Source organism: Mustela nigripes, chromosome 6 (assembly GCF_022355385.1).
Source record: "Mustela nigripes isolate SB6536 chromosome 6, MUSNIG.SB6536, whole genome shotgun sequence".
NCBI classification, from domain to species: Eukaryota; Metazoa; Chordata; class Mammalia; order Carnivora; family Mustelidae; genus Mustela; species Mustela nigripes.
This window is the reverse complement of record NC_081562.1, coordinates 45,822,095-45,841,773: the sequence shown is the minus strand read 5'-3', so window position 1 is coordinate 45,841,773 and position 19,679 is coordinate 45,822,095. Positions and strand designations below refer to the sequence as shown.

At 41.6% G+C, this 19,679-nt stretch overlaps 1 protein-coding gene and 1 long non-coding RNA gene across 3 annotated transcripts in view; one reads left to right on the top strand and one right to left on the bottom strand.

Moving 5' to 3' along the window:
- The window catches only part of LOC132019416 (uncharacterized), a 30,302-nt gene extending 21,601 nt beyond the window's left edge, over positions 1–8,701 (bottom strand). For both annotated transcript variants that reach the window (XR_009404756.1, XR_009404757.1), the window contains exons 1-2: positions 8,408–8,701; positions 7,745–7,844 (exon numbers count right to left, since the gene is read on the bottom strand). This is a non-coding gene — a long non-coding RNA (uncharacterized LOC132019416). The remainder of the gene's footprint in view (positions 1–7,744; positions 7,845–8,407) is intronic.
- Positions 1–19,679, top strand: part of LGR5 (leucine rich repeat containing G protein-coupled receptor 5) — a 123,342-nt gene that overhangs the window by 90,898 nt on the left and 12,765 nt on the right. Inside the window, exons 5-12 of the mRNA XM_059402461.1 lie at positions 4,901–5,116; positions 6,978–7,049; positions 9,945–10,013; positions 11,368–11,439; positions 15,162–15,233; positions 15,384–15,452; positions 15,593–15,664; positions 19,100–19,165. Coding sequence (XP_059258444.1) covers positions 4,901–5,116; positions 6,978–7,049; positions 9,945–10,013; positions 11,368–11,439; positions 15,162–15,233; positions 15,384–15,452; positions 15,593–15,664; positions 19,100–19,165 — 708 coding nt within the window. The remainder of the gene's footprint in view (positions 1–4,900; positions 5,117–6,977; positions 7,050–9,944; positions 10,014–11,367; positions 11,440–15,161; positions 15,234–15,383; positions 15,453–15,592; positions 15,665–19,099; positions 19,166–19,679) is intronic.

The window sequence follows — 19,679 nt, the reverse complement described above, 5'->3', positions numbered from 1 at the left end:
AAAACACTTGCATATATGTTTTCTTATTTAATTCCCATAGTAATTCTGTGACCTGTTACGATTCTGCTTTACAGATATGAAAACAAACCCTCAGAGAAATTAATCCGTGTGCCTCTAAATCTCAGAATGTGTCTTGATTTTTCTAATTCAGTGCACTTTCCAGTTACCCTATGCTCATGACGTAAGTGGTTGTAAGACTTAGAAAGTAGGGTAAAGTCTGTATCTATCAGTTTGCTATAAATTACAAGTAACAGAAGGAATATAAGATGGGTGCCATGAGCATGGAGGTTCCTCATAATAGAACTACCCTGTGACCCAGCAATTGCACTACTGGGTATTTACCCTAAAGATACAAACGTAGTGATCCAAAGGGGCACGTGCACCCGAATGTTTATAGCAGCAATGTCCACAATAGCCAAACTATGGAAAGAATCTAGATGTCCATCAACAGATGAATGGATCAAGAAGATGTGGTATATATACACAATGGAATACTATGCAGCCATCAAAAGAAATGAAATCTTGCCATTTGCAACGACATGCATGGAACTAGAGGGTATCATGCTTAGCGAAATAAGTCAATCGGAAAAAGACAACTATCATATGATCTCCCTGATATGAGGAAGTGGAGATGCAACATGGAGGGTTAAGGGGGTAGGAGAAGAATAAATGAAACAAGATGGGATTGGGAGGGAGACAAACCATAAGTGACTCTTAATCTCACAAAACAGACTGAGGGTTGCTGGGGGGAGGGGGGTTGGAAGAAGGGGGGTGGGATTATGGACATTGGGGAGGGTATGTGCTTTGGTGAGTGCTGTGAAGTGTGTAAACCTGGCGATTCACAGACCTGTACCCCTGGGGATAAAAATATATTATATGATTATAAAAATTAAGAAAAATTTTTTTAAATTAAAAAAAAAAGATGGGTGCCATGTCCCATAAAGTAATTACTTTTCAGAACTCTTCAAGATCATAATTAAGAGGTTTTATTTGTCTAAAAGATGAGGGGGCCTCTCCTATTGTTAGTGCTTTATTTTGCTGCCGCTAACAGTGCGTAGGCTTTGTGCTACGTCTGTGATATTAAGGTTAGATACTTAAATGCCAAGATTACCGGTAAGAATTGTCTCTAAGAATGTGCTGTCTATTCCATGTCACTGCTTCTCCTTTGCCTTTGGATTACAGACATGCATACCCGCACACACATGTAGTTGTGATGCTGGAGGCTGAAAGGGTGACTTCTAGTCAGTCTAATTGCAGACACCTCTTAGTTATTTCTGTTGTGAGGGATGAAAGAAGTAGCATTTTTCAGAACCGAAATTGACTGACAACACGGTACTCCTTTTAACCAAGTTTTGACTCAGGCAGTTTGAGGTTACCTCTCCCCCCACCCCGAATGGTTTCCCTGGTCAAAAAAAGAATACAAACTGTTAACCAGCCTCAAGTAATAATAATGTAAAATCATGAACGTGATTTATAATTGGTTGTATTCGTTCCTTTAGTTGTAAAGCAAGCTTATAAAATAGAGAGGTGTTACTCCCATTTTACAGGTGGGAAGTCTGACGTCTGTTGACTTGGTTATAGTCACACAGCTACTGTATACTGAGCTTTGGACCTGAGATTTCTCATCCCAGATGTCTGCACTGATTCAGATTCTAAACTGCCTACATACACACACACACACACACACACACACACACACACACATACCCTTACACCCTTTGTGACTTGGCATGGAAAAGAAATGATAACAAAGAAACCCTTAAAAAGTGGAGCCCTATAACAGAGTTTTTTTTGTTGTTCCTGATAATATTCTAGACCCGCACTTTTCTTTGTCTTTGGTGTACTCTGTAGTGATGTTTTTCTTACACACCCCTACTTAAACATTGCATTTTCCAAGCATATGAATAGAAAATGCCCAGCTGCCCCAAAGGACCGGATTGACATAATATGAGCTCTTTGTTTACCCACTGAATAGGGACAACTTGTCCCCTGCCAGCTGCTTTGTCCACAGTCTTAACCTTGTTCTGTGGGAACCACCTGTAAGGGTGGCTGGGTAATTAACTCCATACTCCGGTGTTGCCTTCCGATCTTCTGTTAGGAATAAATCAGATAATGCCTCTGAGTGTGAACAATATACCACTCTCTGAATTAGGTTTGGACCACTGAGGCAGGTGGACATGGACTGAAGAATACTGCATTTAAGAAGAAGTACAGTTTATTGGGAGCTTCTTAGATAAAGGAACTATTGAAGCAAAGACACATTTTAGTGCTGCGCTCAGGATACCTGACTGGGGGGTCTGGGTGTATCAGGACAGGAAGTGATAGAACTGGGCTGAATTGCCCTGTCTTACTCATTTCATTTCAGACAGTGACTTGCCCTAAGATTACAGTGTGGATTACATTCTTCTTTCCTAGGGAAAAAAAAGTGATTCCAAAATCATAAATCATAAATTACTTTTTCATACATTCATTTATCCTGAGAAATGGGTTTATCAACATTGAAAACTGAGACCAAGGTCACTTCAACACCCAGCAGTGACATCAGCAGGAACTTAAGTAGAGAAGACGACAAGCCTCCCACTCAGGGCTGAGAGAGCCTTTATTGTAAATCTACCCCAACACGTGTACCCAACTTAAGATGAGTCACCTTCAGGACTCTTAGAAGCCACTTGTTATTACGTAAGCAACTGGCAATAATCAGATAATATGTCACCGAAAACGGGGAAATTTGTATTATTTAAATAAAGTCCTCATTCTTTAATCAGTGCTGTCATTAAGGAGAGTTTACATACATACTTCACTTCCAGTCAGAGGAAAACCATCACTTCCTCACCCCTGATGAAGTTATACCTTATTGGAACCTGGGCCAAGCACTTTGTCACCAGAACAAGGGGGAAGAGGTAGTCCTGAGTTTTCTTAAACATTTCCAGTTCTTTTTATTGATGAAACCTTGAGATAACAAGGTGGAATCTGTGTTTCTACTGCCTACAATCATCATCGCCTTACTGGAATTTTTTTTTTTTAATTTTCTTTATCTTAACCAGAAAACTGTTTTTGTTTTTTTAATATTTTATTTATTTGTCAGAGAGAGAGAGAGCCCACAAGTAGGGGGAGGGGCAGAAAGAGAGGGCGAGGCAGGCTCCCCCTGAGCAAGGAACCAGTGTGGACTCGATCCCAGGACTCTGAGATCATGACCTGAGCAGAAGGCAGACACTTAACCCACTGAGCCATCCAGGCGCCCCAACATAAAAATTTAGTTGTGAGTGGGCTCTGACACCGAACTCTTAAAATTCATTCCAGGTGACTTTATCTCAGTTATTATCAAAACCTGGTCTGGTCTGGGGCCTTGAAGGTGTCACTTGTCCCCATTCGGTCGATAGAAACAGGAGCCAAGGAACAGGTGAAGTACATATTGTGACCAAAAGTGAGGAAGCTGCTTTCCAAAGAGATCAGCTCCCTGCCACAGAGAAGTCTATTTCTAAATTGTTTAAATTTGCTTGGAAAGGGATTATTGCATCACCCTGGTGTACTTCCTGGATCTGTTTAGTCTTCAGTACTTCCTAAAACATTTTTCAAAATCACTCGTGATTTTCTAATCCTTCCTAATACGTGGACGCTTAAAATGCAACTCTTCTTTCTTTTTTTAATCCTAGCTTTGAAAACACAAACAAATGCCCGAGCCTTGAGAACTGACTGGAAAAGTGAGCGAGGGCCATTGGAAGTATAGCTGGCTGCTGGTGGTTCTGGTCATTTACGCACCTTACAGAAAATTGCAGTTTCCACTAAGAAAAGTTCAAGCATCCTCACTGCAGCTGCTGCTTCTGTTGGACAGGGGCGACATAAATGCACTGCACTCCCTCTGCTGGCTCTGAAATTGCAACAGCTCATTACCTACACCTACATTTAGATGTATTACCACACTTTTAAAAAAAAAGAAAAAAATATGTATGTACATATACATACACACACACATACATACATATATGGAGCAAAGGCTGGGAACACTGCTGATTCTATTATTTGTTTAAAATGTTAGGGAAAACAAATTATCTGCCTAATGCAAATGGTTGGATGAGCAAGAAAGCTGGCAGTTTTTAGGCTTTCTATCTGCACTGGACTGAGAAAAGGGGAAGGGCTGCCTCTCCTCTCCCTGAGGCGGATCTCGAACAGCCTTTAAAAATGACTCAGTTCCTTTCAAACACCAAGAAGATCTTTTCCCAGAGCTCAGGGAGCCAATTAGTAGAATAGTAGGTTTTTTAGGTTCAGAACAGTCCAGAGAAAGCATGGGGCAGTGGGGGGCACCTGGGTGGCTCAGTCGGCTAAGCATCTGCCTTCGGGTCATGATCTCAGGGTCCTGGATTGGAGCCCCATGACTGATTCAGACCTCGGTGGGCGATGGGGGCTTTGCGGAGGATGACTGCTTGTCCCTCTCCCTCTGCCCCTCCCCCTGCTTGTGCTTTCTCTCTCCATCCCTCTCTCAAATAAATAAATAAATAAAATATTTAAAAAAAAAAAAAAAGAAAAAGAAAGCAAAAGCATGTATTTGGCTTGGGGTGAGGGGGAATAGAAAGGGTATCAGGAAAACTGAATATCATCACGCTGAGGCTTCAGACCTCCGGGGAGGCCACTTCTGTGCATGGAGGCGTGTTACCCACAAGCCTGGAAGGGAATCATAGCTCCGTGGAATTTTAATAGCTAACTGGACCTAAGAAGCCATGGTTCAACTCACAAGTGAGGAAAACCTCTCAGGAGAACAGAATGTTCCAGATGCCTTGGGCATCCGGAGGGCCCTGAGCCCTGTTTCCCTCCTGCTCATCAATACACTGAGAGTCTTCCTGCAAGGCCGATCTTCTACTGGGGCTTTGCCCCCTTTACCATCCTTGCTTGTTTGCTTCCCCAGGCGTCTGGATGCCAACCACATCAGCTACGTTCCCCCGAGCTGTTTCAGCGGCCTGCACTCCCTGAGGCACTTGTGGCTGGACGACAATGCCTTGACAGAAATCCCTGTCCAGGCCTTCAGAAGTTTATCGGCGCTGCAGGCCATGACCCTGGCCCTGAACAAAATACACCACATACCAGACTATGCCTTTGGAAACCTCTCCAGCTTGGTAGTTCTGTAAGTTTTATTGATTTTCTTTCTCTCTCTCTTTTTATACTTGCTACAAGGGCTGGCTCTTCAAGCCTTGAATGGGGACATTTTCAGAGAGGAAAACCCCCTGGACTTCTCCCTCAAATGACTCACGAATGTAGAATTCAGCCACGTTCAGCAAGCACCCGCTAAGTGCCAAGCACTGAGAGGCACTCCAAGATAAACTATGGCCTCTGTCTCAGGGACGCCCGCATGTTATTTTTTAGGCAATCGCCAGGCTGTACAAAGTTAGTCCAGTAACTCAAATAAATAAATTTGGACTAAGTCCAGAGAATAAAAATTCCTTCTTTCTGGTAATAATTTATAATTCAGGTCAAATTGAAATATGCCCTTCTTACTATTGAATAAATTTTTTTTGAACCCTTACCGAGGGAGGAGAAGTAAGGACAAACCATTGACCAGGCGGGACCTGTGCATTCGTGTGGCTTTTTTCCCCAATGGGTCGAGATTTCATTATTTGAAGTAAACCAAAATGATTCTCAAGTAATAATTTGAAACATAATCAGTCTCCTTTAAGGCTGTAGTTCTGTGCCCCACGTGTATAATATAACGGTCAACCAAGGCGGATAAAGGAAGAGAAACCCTGCTTGAAAGGCTGGAAGGTCGGTTTGCAGAGGAACTCTGAGGAAGGCTTCTTCCCCCCATGGGCAGCATGTACAAGATCATCAATAAATGTCACCAAGATCTCCCATGAAACCAACGTAGATTCATTAGAATAAACACCTTCATTGCAGTGCTGGGGTGGCTCCATGGGTGGGGCGGCCACCTCTTTGTTTCAGCTCAGGTCGTGATCTCAGGGTTGTGGGATCAAGCCCCAGGCATGGCTCGGCACTCAGTGCTCTGTACAGAGTCTGCTTGAGATTCTTTCCCCCCACCCCTCTTCTCCTTGCCGCTCTTCTTCTCCCCCATCACTCACTCTCACGCTCTCTCAAATAAAATTAATTAATTAATTGATTGATTGATTGATTGATTAAAATCTTTGAAGAGACCCACAAAACTTAGTCTAAAGAATAAGAAGTTTCGGGTGATATTGACAAATTCCTGTACTGACTCACAGGTACAAAGAGGGTGCCACTGACCCACCGGAAGCTGGTGTGTGCATTAACTTTTCCTCCATTTGAGGGAATGGATTGACGGAGAGCAACCTGTTTGTCTTCACCGTCTTCCCCTTATGGCCATTTTCCAAAAATCCCTTGGGACTTGGTCCAGTGTTCAGTTATGTGCACAGCTGTTCCCATGGGCCTGGACTTAACTGACCTACCATTCAGCCACAGAGGATAATTATACTCGTTAATACTACGTCAAGATAACGAATCTCCTGGGGCAGCCAAAAAAATCTAATCACTGTTCTCTGTGGCTAAAGTTGTGGTTGCCTGTAAACCTGTGGTCCCGCCCTGGGAACAGAGCCATTGTAAGCCAGCAGCTTTAATAGAAAATGTGTAGTTCACTAGGACCTTCCCTCCATCCTTCATTGGTCACTGATGACCAGAATCTCTGCTTAACCCCCTACATCCGAAAGCCAGGTTAACAACCTGAATTTACTTTTATCAGTCACATTGCCTGTATTATGATACACTCCCGGATATCTCAAACCCTAAAAGTAAAACCGTCTCTGCCTATTCAATTCTATAGTATAGGACCATCTATAGTAAGAGCGGATGGATCAGTTAGCACTGGGGGGGAAAAAAAAGTTAAACAAAACATTTCTTATATACAATTAGTGCATTCTTTTCTCTAAGTTTCTTTGGATTTAAGCAATTAGAATGCTGTGCCTAAGTTTCCAGGAGCAGCGTGCCTTCGTGACTGTGTCTGTAATGTTCTCCTGCAGGCATCTCCATAACAATAGAATTCACTCCCTGGGAAAGAAATGCTTTGATGGGCTCCACAGCCTAGAGACTTTGTGAGTTGACCTTTTATTTGTTTCCCTTTTTTCAGTGTTTTCATGAGTATTCTGAAGGAATCAAAATAGCCTTAAAGTCAAACTTGCTGTTTGGTTTGGTTAATTGCCTGAGCTTTTGGGGATACCTGGGTGGCTCAGTTGGTTAATTGCCTGAGCTTTAAACAGATATTTACAGTGGCTTTATCTTAAACACACACACACACACACACACACACACACACACACACGCAAGCTAATAAAGCTGAGATTTTATTTTAATCTAACAAGAGTGGTAAATTAGAAACATTATAAGCTAAATGAGATGTTCTCTACTGAGCAGCAACTGTTTGCTTAGGAATGTGTACTCTGTGTCAGGGATCAATTCTAATCTGTCACTCAGGCTCACTATTCATGAGTCTAGTCTGCTGCCCCCCCCCCCGCCCCCTCCCCTGCCCATTGAGAGGATACGGACCAGGCAAATGCTACACTCTCCAGTCTGAGATGAACAGGCATCCCATTAGCAAACAACAAAGTGATTCCAAAAACTAAAAAGTATTAATAGTTACCATTTACTGGGTACATGTTTATCTAAATACTGGTCCATTCGGCGTGCGTGGTTTCAGTTACTCCTACACCCATTCTATGAGAGCAACCATCACCATCCCACTGTAAGCCCTAGTCGGGTTGAAGTTATTTTACCAACATGAGAACCATACCTGAGATTTGCTTCTTCTCTAGTTTGATTCTGAAATCCGTGTTTACCAGTGCACGCGACTTCCAAAAAAATAGGTCAAAAGCTCAGGTCTGAACTGGTACCTATAATAAAAATCGAGTCCAGCCAGCTGACTGCCTAGAGCCTTTCCCAGAGCCACGAAGAGAAGAGTTCTCACGTTCTCGGCACCACCACCACCACCATCCCCACTCCCCACCCGCCCCCTTACCAGGCCCCAGCCCTTTCAGGGGAGGAGCCACTCTTCACTGCCCCTGATGAGAGAGAGGGGTAGACTGAGGGTGAGGTGACAGGCAGTGGGGGTCCTGAGTGTTCTGGAGGAGAGGAGCTGTTCCTGCTGGGCCCCCCCTCACCCCCATATTTTTAATACTCAAGTACAATAAGCCACACAGGGCCACTGAATCTGCAGGGGTGGCTCTACAGAAAAAGAGACCAAAGACCACCTCTCCTATGGCCTTGGAGCTCCATTATGCCTTTGCCTCTGGAGCTTAGCATTTGTACTGTTTAGCTTCTAATCAGGTCTGGGTGTGAGGATTTCCTGACTGCTGTCTGTGGCTGGCGGCTCAGGTCAGTGAGCACTCCCAGCTCTCCTTCCCGGATTACTTAAGTCACTCTGGGTTTCCTCAGAGAAGGGAGGCATCATACTTACGAGGAGATGCCAAAGACGAATTTCTCCAGGCAGAACTTTGAAGTCAACTTAATGGCAGAGGCAAAGCATTCTTATGAGGTGCTTGGAAGAATTAGAACTTCTCCCTTATCTACACAGGGCTGGGCTTGAGATCTTAGTAACGGAAAGCACCTTCCAGTCCTTTCCAACACAAGAGGAACAAAGAACAGTATTGGCTTTGAAGGGTATTTCCGCAAACAGTCTTTCTTCCTTTCTTTTTTTCCCATGTCTGAGATGAGAACCCAGGATTTCATGTAAATACCGTGGAGTCCAACGTTTCAGGGCAAATTCATGTGAGTCTCATTGTCCTCCATCCTTCCCTCGCTTTGCCCAGGGCTACAGAGGATCAGTAAATTGGTTACTCCCAACCTCTTCCTTTCCCTCACTAGAAACCCAAGTAATTTATAAGGACCCAATCCTCTGTTTAATCAAAACAGAGCATCTGGAGAGATTTACAAACAGGAAGAAAATTTATGTCCACAAAAGACACGAGTTTCCTGCCTGCAGTATAGCTTAAGGATGGTCTGTGCCAGACAAGTAGGAATCTTGATTCATGTTTAACTCGGTCAAATTATCTCTCTTAAAATTAAAAAGCAATTCTTCTCCATAGAGGAAGATCTAACCACAACGGATTGCCTGACCAAAAGGTTTTTCTGCGTCATCTGGGACATCTACCATTCCCTGAGACTAGGAGGCGATTACTTTTTCATGCAAAGTTGTAGCTCTAAGGTGGAGTTAGTCTGAGTAATGGAATTGAAAAGCCATTTGTGTCATAACAGATAGAGAAATTAATGAGTTGAAATGGTTCGGCCATGCCATCTCTGGGCATGAAGGATGATGTAGAGCTTTGCCTCACAGACCGAGGTAAGCATACTCTTGGTCTGAATCATTATTTGTGACCCTGAAGAAATTCTAGACCCGAGGCCCTTCCTGAGGGAACCCTGTACCACACACGCCTCTCCAGAAGCAGGCCATCATCCTGGAGCTCAGGCTAGGAGAATCGCAGGCACACTTCGGGAGTCAGAGATAAAGCAACTCTCCAAGACGCCCTCTCAGGCGAGACTCTGAAGAGCAGGGGGAGACCTCAGAGTGTGAAGGTGGGGACAAGAGAGGGGATGTGATTCAGGAGCCAGGAGGAACGCCCACACGCCAGCTCTCCCGGTGGTGAGCCAGGTTCAGGTGAAGAGTTACATGGTCAAGCCACCAACAACCTAGCCAAGTGTCTCTCCTACTTGGACATTAACACAGCTCTGTGTCCCCCTCCCTGTTTTTAAATACCTCAGTGCCATTGAGACTTGACTCTTACATTTCCCATGAGCAGTCTAATGACCACGTTAACGCAGATACTGGCAGAATAATGGTGGTCAGCAAACCTAGAAATCTCTCTCCATGAAAAGAAGGAAGAAGAATTTCGATCAGTGATCCTGGTCCATTGGAATAGGATGTTAACTTTCTCTGTAAATGTAATATATAGGAATTTTTAAATGAAAAACTGAAAATACTATTTACTTCTTTTCAGAGATTTAAATTATAATAATCTTGATGAATTCCCCACTGCCATCAGGACCCTCTCCAACCTTAAAGAACTGTAAGTATTTAGGACAAATTTAATAGAAGAACTCTCTTCTTCGTGAAGTCACTTTAAAATATGTTTGACTATTGCACATAGTATGACCAACTGGAAAATTTTAAAAGTTGGTATAAATAATAATAGTTTGTATAAATATAAATAATAGCTAAGTACACTTGAAATATATTTTAATTTATTCTGTCACCAACAGACATTAGATAATCTTTTTTAACTTTAGAATGGATTTCTCTAAAATACGTATATTTGAAAAAATTTACATAGTTCTCTAACTCATACTCCTTTCCTAAGCTATATTCCCCCCAACATCTACACACTTCATATATTTATATAGAATTGTCACAGAGTTCCTTTATTTGCTGAGCATTTTGAAGAACTTTCCTAGGTCGTGTAAGTCTAGGACTAGAGAAATAAAATGCATGTGCCTAGTACCGTGCTAGATTTTTCATGCACATCATTTCATATTCTTTAAATACCTTGTGCACCATATTTAATTTTTTTAAAACCCACAATTGTACTAAAGTAAAGCTGACTTTCAGCTCGTAGGTTGCATCCATTGTCTTTTATATACTATAATTCAACTAGCTTTTCTTTGTACCTAAAAATATGAATAACGTATGTAAGAAATGTTCCAAGAATCGGAAAGGGAAATAAACATAGAGCCAGGAGAAATGAAACACACAGCTAAAGGAGGGCTTGTTTGGAAGCAAAAGACCTGAGGAGGGGTCTCCCTCAGGAGCCCCCACCTGTGGCTTAGCTGGGAAATCCTCACAGTCTATGGTCAGGCAGACGTAAGGCACCTCATCCAGCCACCGACCCACATGGGACCCATTCCGCCACTCAGACAACGTTAGCACTGACAGCGGGGAATCAGTTTGTTATTACAGACTCACTGAGTACCTTCCTTCAGCTCAGGCAATCTTGTCCTCCTAAGGAGATTACGTAAATCTCTCCTTTACAGCAGCTTAAGTCCATTTTCTCTTCTCCTCGCTTCAAATGGGGTCAGGAGGAGTGACCATAATCCTCTCTCCAAAGATGGTTTCCTCTGTGTCAAGTTGTTATACAGTGGTGTTCTATTGGATATTAACAGATGGCTTTTCTTTTTATAACATCAAATTTGTAAGCTTCCGTAAAGCACAATTGTTATTTTTCAATTTTTTTACTCCTCTTTCAAGAGGCCAGCTTGTGATTTCTTTTTCTCCTAAAGAGCACGTAAGCTTCAAAACGCATAGAGGAATTTAATCTTACCATCTAGCTATCAAAGATGTTGATCACTGCCACGGGAGGGGAGTACTATTATATAATGTTACCCTACAGGTTATTTTCCTTTAAAAATGTTTCCCTCTCTTTCTAGAGGATTTCACAGCAACAATATCAAGTCAATACCTGAGAAAGCATTTGTAGGCAATCCTTCCCTTATTACAATGTAAGTGGCCATAGTTCTTTTTGATTTTTCCATCCTGAGATATAATATGTATTGCATTTTTAAATATAATAAAATGAATGTCCTATAGATTCCCAAGTTTTGTCTTTGTCAATTTAAGATTCTTTACAGAGAACCATATATGGAGATGTTTTGCCAGCTTTCAGCTGACTGCTGAAATGACATAAAAGATTCTTTTTTTCTAGAACCTACAAGTGTGCATTGCCTCATGCTTCATATCTTCAGAGACCTTGTCTCACTTCACAGTACTCTTGTGACATACTTTTGCCTATCTCTATTTTCTAAGGAATAAAACTGATTTTTTAGAGAATCATTGTTAAAGTCACAGTCACTCAGAACTTGAACCTAGGTATACTAGAAATATAAATTTTTTTTTAAAGATTTATTTATTTCAGTGGGAGAGAGAGAGAGAGCGCGCACGCAGGGGTGGATGGGCAAAGGAAGAGAGAAAAGGGAACTCAGGCAAACTCTGCGCTGAGTGCAGAGCCTGATGCAAGGCTTGATCTCAAATCCCTGAGATCAGGACCTGAGCTGATTCTAAGAGTCAGACGCTGAACTGACTGCGCCACCCGGGTGCCCCTATAAATTATTATAATCAAATAGGAGTCCTTTACAGCAATCGCCTCCATTGATGGTGGGCGTTTGGGGGGTTTACCATTTTATGTGAGGTTTCTGTATCTGTTTGTTATCAAGTCCAAGCATTGAGTCACATTTACATAATATACAAGCGCAGTTGTAATTCTAGAAACATGCTTATATTCTAAAAAGATGTATGTGAGGGTTTATATACCCTATAAGTGCACAATAGAGTTACAGCTAAGGCATATAACTAATGAGTTATGTGTCTCACATTTAGCACAAACAGAAAACCAATCCCATGTAGATGCACCGGAAGATGAAAACAGGTGTTAGGATGTTCTTTGATAAAAGACCTGGCAGACTGGGAGAACAGTACTGGCCTGAAGTCTTGCAGGAGGGGTCTCAAATCTGCAGGAGAGTAAGGATAACTGTTGAACTTGACCGTCAGAGCATTTCTTGGCAGATATTCATCTTGTGCCAACTTGATTAAGAGGCTTTCTGGAACCGTGTAGTAGTGTCACAAATGAGCTGGAATCCCAGTCAGCCCTGACAACTGAAAAAAAAAAAAAAAATACCATTCATCGTTTCTGAAATAGATTGACAGTATGTTGGCAAACTAAGGGTTTTAAAGTTTATTGCCAACAAACATTAGGCCTCATTAGAGAGTATTTACATACTAAAAGTTGGCAAATTGCTTTGCCTTTGCTTCTTTTTCCTTAGAGCCACAAGACTGGGGTTGGTTTTGTTTTCTCTCTTTTTTTTTTAATCACTCTTTTGATATGCTAATACCACTTGAGAAAGGACTAACAGCCCCCCAAATTTATAAGTGCTTCTGTCCAGTATTTTATTGCTATTCGCTATTTTCTCCCTGAAACTCTCCTCCTCTTGCTTCTGCCTGTTTCTCTCTCGTCAGTCCCTGCCACCCCCTGGCAGATCCCCAGTTCCCAGCTTCTGTGAATGCTTCCCCTGTCCCACTGGCCACCCAGCCTCCATTTCTCCCTCTGTGGTCCCCGTCGTCCTCGTAACTGCTTCTCAAGCCCACTGCCACCCGCCTCTGCTAGCCACTGCCTCAGCATTCCTGCCGATGGAAGGCTCATCCCCTGCCTCCGTCACGGGAGGGTGGAGGCAGAACATCCAACTCGTCAACATCTTGCTGTGGATCATACGGAGATGCAGGGTTGCCTCTCGCCTCATCTTCTGACCAGTTCTCCACAGCTCTCCTCAGTCACCCGATGCCATAACCCAGATTGACTAACCTGTATTCATAGAACAAAACTTTGTATTGCCTTTGCTCCTACAAGTCCATCTCTCACGATGCTTATTGAAATTCTGTGTCCCAGGGCCCCTTTCCAATGACATTACATGAAGTTTTTCTTGACCTCACAAGAAAATTTCCTGAGAACCCTATAACTCTTTATTTGTGAAACTTACATACACAAGCATAGGAATTCCTATCTGCCCAGTGTACTTACGTATACATATATGTATGTGAACATAATTTTATATATATATATATATAATATATATATATACACACACACACACACACACACACACACACATACAGGCATATGACATAGATAAGGGACAGTGTGATATTATGGAAAAACTCTCCATTTTTTAATCATAAGACCTATATTCTAGCTCTAGCTCTTTCTCTTATCAGTGTTCTAATCCAAGGGAAGAGGGCAGGAGGACAGAAGGGGACTTGGGTTTTTATGGATGATGGATCTAATCCAGATCCCAGCCAGATGTTACACAAGCATGAGCTCTTTTAATTTGTACATGAAACCTACAACTCAGATTTATTATCCCAGTTTAACAAATTAGAAAAGTGAAGCTCTGGGAGTTACTGAATTTACCAAAGTATTAGAGCCTTACTTACCTCCCCCCAAAATGAGATAAATGTATCTAAGTATCTGTGCTGTGGATAATTTAAAATTTAAAAGCTGTGGGGCTTTTCAAGCTGTTGAGTGGGTCCATTGAGCTGCATACGTGAAAGAGCTTTATCAGCCAGAAAGTGTTAGGCTGTCACTCACTTGTTCTATCCCAACTGATTCCAAGCTTCTTTAGGGCGGGGACATTGTGTCCATCTTCTTCAAACTCCCAGAATCTAGCATAATGTCAGGCATGTAAGAGATCGTAATGATGGCTTCCTTAATGACTCAGTCTATGAACCCCCACAGTCCCTAGTCTCATACTTTGAGTGCAGTAACACCAATAAGTATTTGTTGAATTTCAGTGAACTGGGATGTCTTCTCCACTAAGAACTATTTGAAGGGCTTCATTGACCAGACAGTTCAAATACCATTCCATTGAAAACATCTGTAAAACAAAATATTTAAGTTCTAATAATGCCTCATCATTTAAAGCAGTATTTAACTTTTTTAGAAATCTAATGTTACCAAAAAAGCAAAATAGCAAATTTCCTCTCAACTAATTGGAAAGAGTCCTTCATGTATGTTATGATAAGATTTGACTCAAGGATCTAACCTTCATGTGTACCTGTAGAACTTCATCTTTCTTTATTTATTTAATGATGCAATTGCCAGGACCTTGAATTACCTTTTTGCCACTTGATGGATATGCCACAGATGTTGAAGGCAGAGGAAGCTTTTTAGATATACCTACAATCTGTTCACTTGCTTTTCTCCTTAGTATCTGTTCTTATATCTTATATCTTATATCTGCCTTGCTGTCAAAAAAATTTTCATTTTTATATAGTATGGATTTCTTACCGGAAGTCTCCTCCTGGGGCACCTGGGTGGCTCAGTTGGTTAGGCATCTGCCTTTGGCTCAGGTCAGGATCCCACAGTCCTGGGATGAAGTGCCGTGTTGGGCTCCTTGCTCAGCGAGGAGCCTGCTTTTCCCTCTGCCTGCTATCCCTCCACCCTGCCCCCATCTCTCTCTCTGACAAAAAAATAAATAAAATCCTTTTTTTTTTTTTTTAAAGTCTCCTCGGGAATCAAAACATTTCTTTCGTGTTTTACCAAGTAACCAGGAATATTATACAATAGAGTACAATCAAGATTGCATACATTTAATGTATTTGTTGGAATTTTGAACAGGTATTCATTTGTCCTTGAGCTTTTATACTAAGACAGTGGTGTTTGGATTTTTTTCAGACATTTCTATGACAACCCCATCCAGCTTGTTGGAAGATCTGCTTTTCAACATTTACCTGAACTAAGGACACTGTAGGTTTTTCTCTTACAGATCCATTTCCCCTTGCAGGGGTCCTGTATAAACCAAATGAATATTTTAAGTTAAAGTGCTTTGAAAATGGCACGAAAATGACCTCTTTCTGGAATCTTCTTCCAATAGTACTCATGTACCCCTCCTTCTAGGACTCTGAATGGTGCCTCACAAATAACTGTATTTCCTGATTTAACTGGAACTGCGAACCTGGAGAGTCTGTAAGTACTTGAATAGGCTCTTGACTTTGCCCAGAACACGCACTGCCCTAGAAGCCTGACCAATCTTAAAGCCAGTGAATAAAAATATGTACTGTATGATGCCTGAATAAAAGAATTATGTCTGGTTTGTATTTCAACAGGACTTTAACTGGAGCCCAGATCTCATCTCTTCCTCAAACCGCCTGTGATCAGTTACCTAATCTGCAAGTGCTGTGCGTATCAGGAAGGCAGTGACGTTGTGTAAACAGGCAACTTCCATTTAAGAGCGAAATGGCAGGCGTTCTTTCAATAATCCTTGAAAAGGGGAGAAAGTTTTTTTCCTTGTAGGGCTACAAAAGGTCGGTGCTCCCTAGCCCCCGTGGGCCGGGGAAGTGGCTCTCTGATGTGACCCTGGTAATGGTGGCAGCGCACCCTTTGTTCCCAAGGTCCAATCAGTCTCCCGTTAGAGTTTCAACTGGCACACGTTTCCTGTCAGAAAAAGGATATGAACAAGCCTAGATAGCTTCGTTTCCCCCCTCAAGGCTTTCCAGAGCAGAAAAAAATTACGTAATGAATCAAAAACCCAATATGGTTGCCAAAACAAAAAATTAAGTTATCAGACCCATACAGATCTTGACAAAGGTGACCCTTCTTCTGGTATAGTTGGTAGGTGCCATGTTGTAATGTTTCCAACTAGTGGTTCAAATGCTTGCATATGTGAATTCTAGTGACTTCAAGCTTTTTTTTTTCCCTCTGCCTTTTCCTTTCTGAAAAGTAGCTTATAGGGATTTGAAGAGCAGAGCCTTGTTTTGACCTTCCATTTGCAGCCTTCTCCCTCAACTCCCAACCGTATTATCGTCCTCTCATGCATTGTGGCAACTTAATCAATGAACCCTTAGTCTCTGGCCATGGCTCCGTTCTCTCATGGGAGACATCTGTGTCAGTTGAATGCCTGTACTTTCACGACAGGCTTCACCTCATGGCAGAACTACAAGCAGCACTACGAATGTTAAGTGGAAGGATGGGAATGTCTGCCACAATAATTCTGCTTCCTTCCATCCCCAGCACCCTGGCCACTTCAGACTTCAGTTGTTCAGTATATGGGGTTGTACGAACACCCCATGAGAGCCTCGGGGTCAGTCATTCATGCATAGAGGCGGGGGGGAATATGGAGTAAGTCTCTTCTTCACTCTACATTGCCCTCTGAGGTGTGGATACAGATGGGAAAACTGAGAATTACGGAAGTGAAGTACATTTTTAGAAGTCACGCTGCAAGAAAGTAGCAGAGTCCAAATTCAAATACAGGCAGTTTGATTGGATAACCAGAAGAAAGTGGATGTATACCAGGTGGGAGAAATCTTGGGCACCATCTTAGAATTCCACCTACCACGTCCAGGTATAATTATCTTCATTCTTCGAGGAAACTGGCTTGATGACATGACTAGGATTTCACATGCTGTGACCAGTACATAAGAAGCCAGTATTTAAACTGCATCTGTCTCCAATATGTGACATGGAAAATGGTAAACCAGCCAGAGCTAGAACTGCATAAATGGAGGCTGACTGGCAAATTGGTTAAGAGCAAAGGCTCTGGGGGTCTGTGTTTCTGGTTCAAATCTAGTCTCCCTATATACCAGCAAGATACCTTGAGCAAGTTATTTATCCCCTCTGGGGCTCCATCTCCCAATCTATAAAATAGAGATACAGCCACTTCCTCCAGAGGATCATCATGAGGATTAAGTGAGTTACTACATGTCAAACGCTTATACACACACCTGGAACATTGTAAACTCTCAGGCAGCGTTAGCTCTTATCAACTTCTTTCTCACTTCCCTTGGACCATTACTCTCTCTTCAAGCTCTTCTTTTCTCCATTTGAAACTTGAAAGGTCTGAAAGAACACAGATACATTAACCACAGGAGCTTGTCAGTTTCAAAGCCCTTCAACCTCTAACTTCGATTTGTTCTTCACGACACCATGCCAGTTCAGCAGAATGAGTATCTTCTCCTTTAAAGAGAGAACTGAAAAAAGGCATAATGTTTGGCCAGTGTATCAACCAAGATGAAGAATCAGTTGAAGTTGAGAGTAGAACTCGGAGTGCCAAGCTCTACTACAATCTAATTTATGTTCTGGATGCACAGATCTGTGAGCTCCCCACCCCCCAACCCCCTTTGACTGAATCATCCACGGAGTGCCTGTTACATGGGGAAACTTCACTGTTGAAATTGTGCCCCAGGTTCTTCACTTTCATGGGAATGATATTGGGAATCCAATATCCCCACTAAGTAGCTGGTGATCTGAAGAAAATTATTTCACATCGTATGATGATAATCAGTGTCTTACTCATAAGGTGACCACAAGCATTCAATGAAATAATTTAGGGAAAGCTGTAAACATGGTGTCTATATTTAAGAAGTGCTTGAAGAATGAAATGAAATGAAAATCACTAGGTAGAAAGTAGCAATGAAAATCACTAGGTAGAAAGTAGGCACAAGTGCCCCTCTGTCTTTGTGTCGAAGGTGTTCTGTATCTTCTACTAAGAGGTACACAGAAGGATTTGTCTCCTTGCAGTCTGTGAGAACAAGTGAACCAAATTATTACCAGCTGTGACGATATGTATGTCCATTTTCTCACATACACTCTTTTTTAAAAAATTCACACCATTTTTGTTGACCAGGTATATTTGTGCCCAGGTGTGGGGTATGGTTTGGGGTTTTTTCGTTTTTGGTTTGGTTTGGTTTGGTTTGGTTTGGTTTAGTCTTTCAAGCCTCTAGTATAAACTACAAATTTGTGTTTGCAAACAGCTTCATCGACATTATATATGTGTAGTAAATGAACTGTCTTTCTATATAAATTCCATTCATTCAAAAAATGTAGAATGGAGTGCTCAATGACAAGAACAAAATAATTTAAAAGCCTCTTAGAAAGCAGTATGGATTTTCCAGTTGCATAGTAGTGATCTGGTTTTAAGAATTAGAATCAGGCATGAAAGTGTGTTGTTAGCTGATTAGCTGATAACTTTTTAAACATGAGACAAGATATTTTTTTAAGTATCTATGTTACTTTATCTACCAGCTTTCTTTTTTTAAGCTTTCTGCAAATTACCATGGCTTGTTTTAGATTAGTTATATTATACTATAAATATGTCCAGATGTTTTTGTTATTCTGTAATTTGTTGAGTTTTGGCTGAAGACTTTCTTAGATTTTTTTTCCCCCTTGCCGTGATTGATTTCAAAGTTAGTGCTATGTTTTGAATTGTTGTTGGTTTTTTTTTTTTTTTAGTTGATTAGAAAAGAACCAACAATGATTCTCTTAGCTGTAGAGATATAGCAGCTCTTAGAGAGGCACAATTATTTAATTTAATTTGTACTCATTTCAGTGAGATAATAGCTAGGACATTGGAGATCATCACTAACAAAATATAAATAAATTCACTAAGTAAATTATTTAAATCAATTAAAGAAGCACAACAGCTACATTTCAGTAAATGTTTGGATCTATGCTTAATCCAATAATGCCTGCGAATACCTGCTCCATGTCGGGGCTGGGGAAACATTCAGAGTCTGCCTTTGGGAGATATATCATCTTGGAGGGGAAAGGAGAGCAAAGCATGTTTCCTTAGGATTAATATGTAACAGATTTTCCCTTTTGTACCTTCTGTTTTCCAGAGATCTATCTTACAACCTGCTGGAAGATTTACCCAGTTTTTCAGTCTGCCAAAAGCTTCAGAAAATGTATGTCTATCAGAGTCTCTAAGTCACTTAACAAAAAACAAGAGCCAAAACTCACATTTCCAGGGGTCACTGGTTTGCTTGCCCCGTGGTTCACTGGGGAGACATTTGGTGCTTTCCCTTCTCATACACACAAAGTGTGACTGTGTACGATGGCTATTGAGCTGGGAAACATAGATAATATTATTTTACTATGCACTGTACTGTCACTGAAGCATTTGTTGTGCTTTTTCCACCCCAAACTTGGTGTTCTAATAGAACTTCAGTGTTACTGGAGCTTTGGGGATTTTTCTAAACTTACATATCCAATGAGGAGTGTTACTTGTAAATATGGGAGGGGTTTGTTTGTTTCACAGCAGCCATCCTTAGAGGGGGTACCGTGTTCTTGATTTTCGAGATGCCGTTGATGACACTTAGGCAGGAAACATTTGAACATTCCTTTCTTAAAATTGCCTCCACAAAACATGAGTCTTACTGCTTTAAAGTCATACTTTGGTTTTGATCAAAACGATATTAA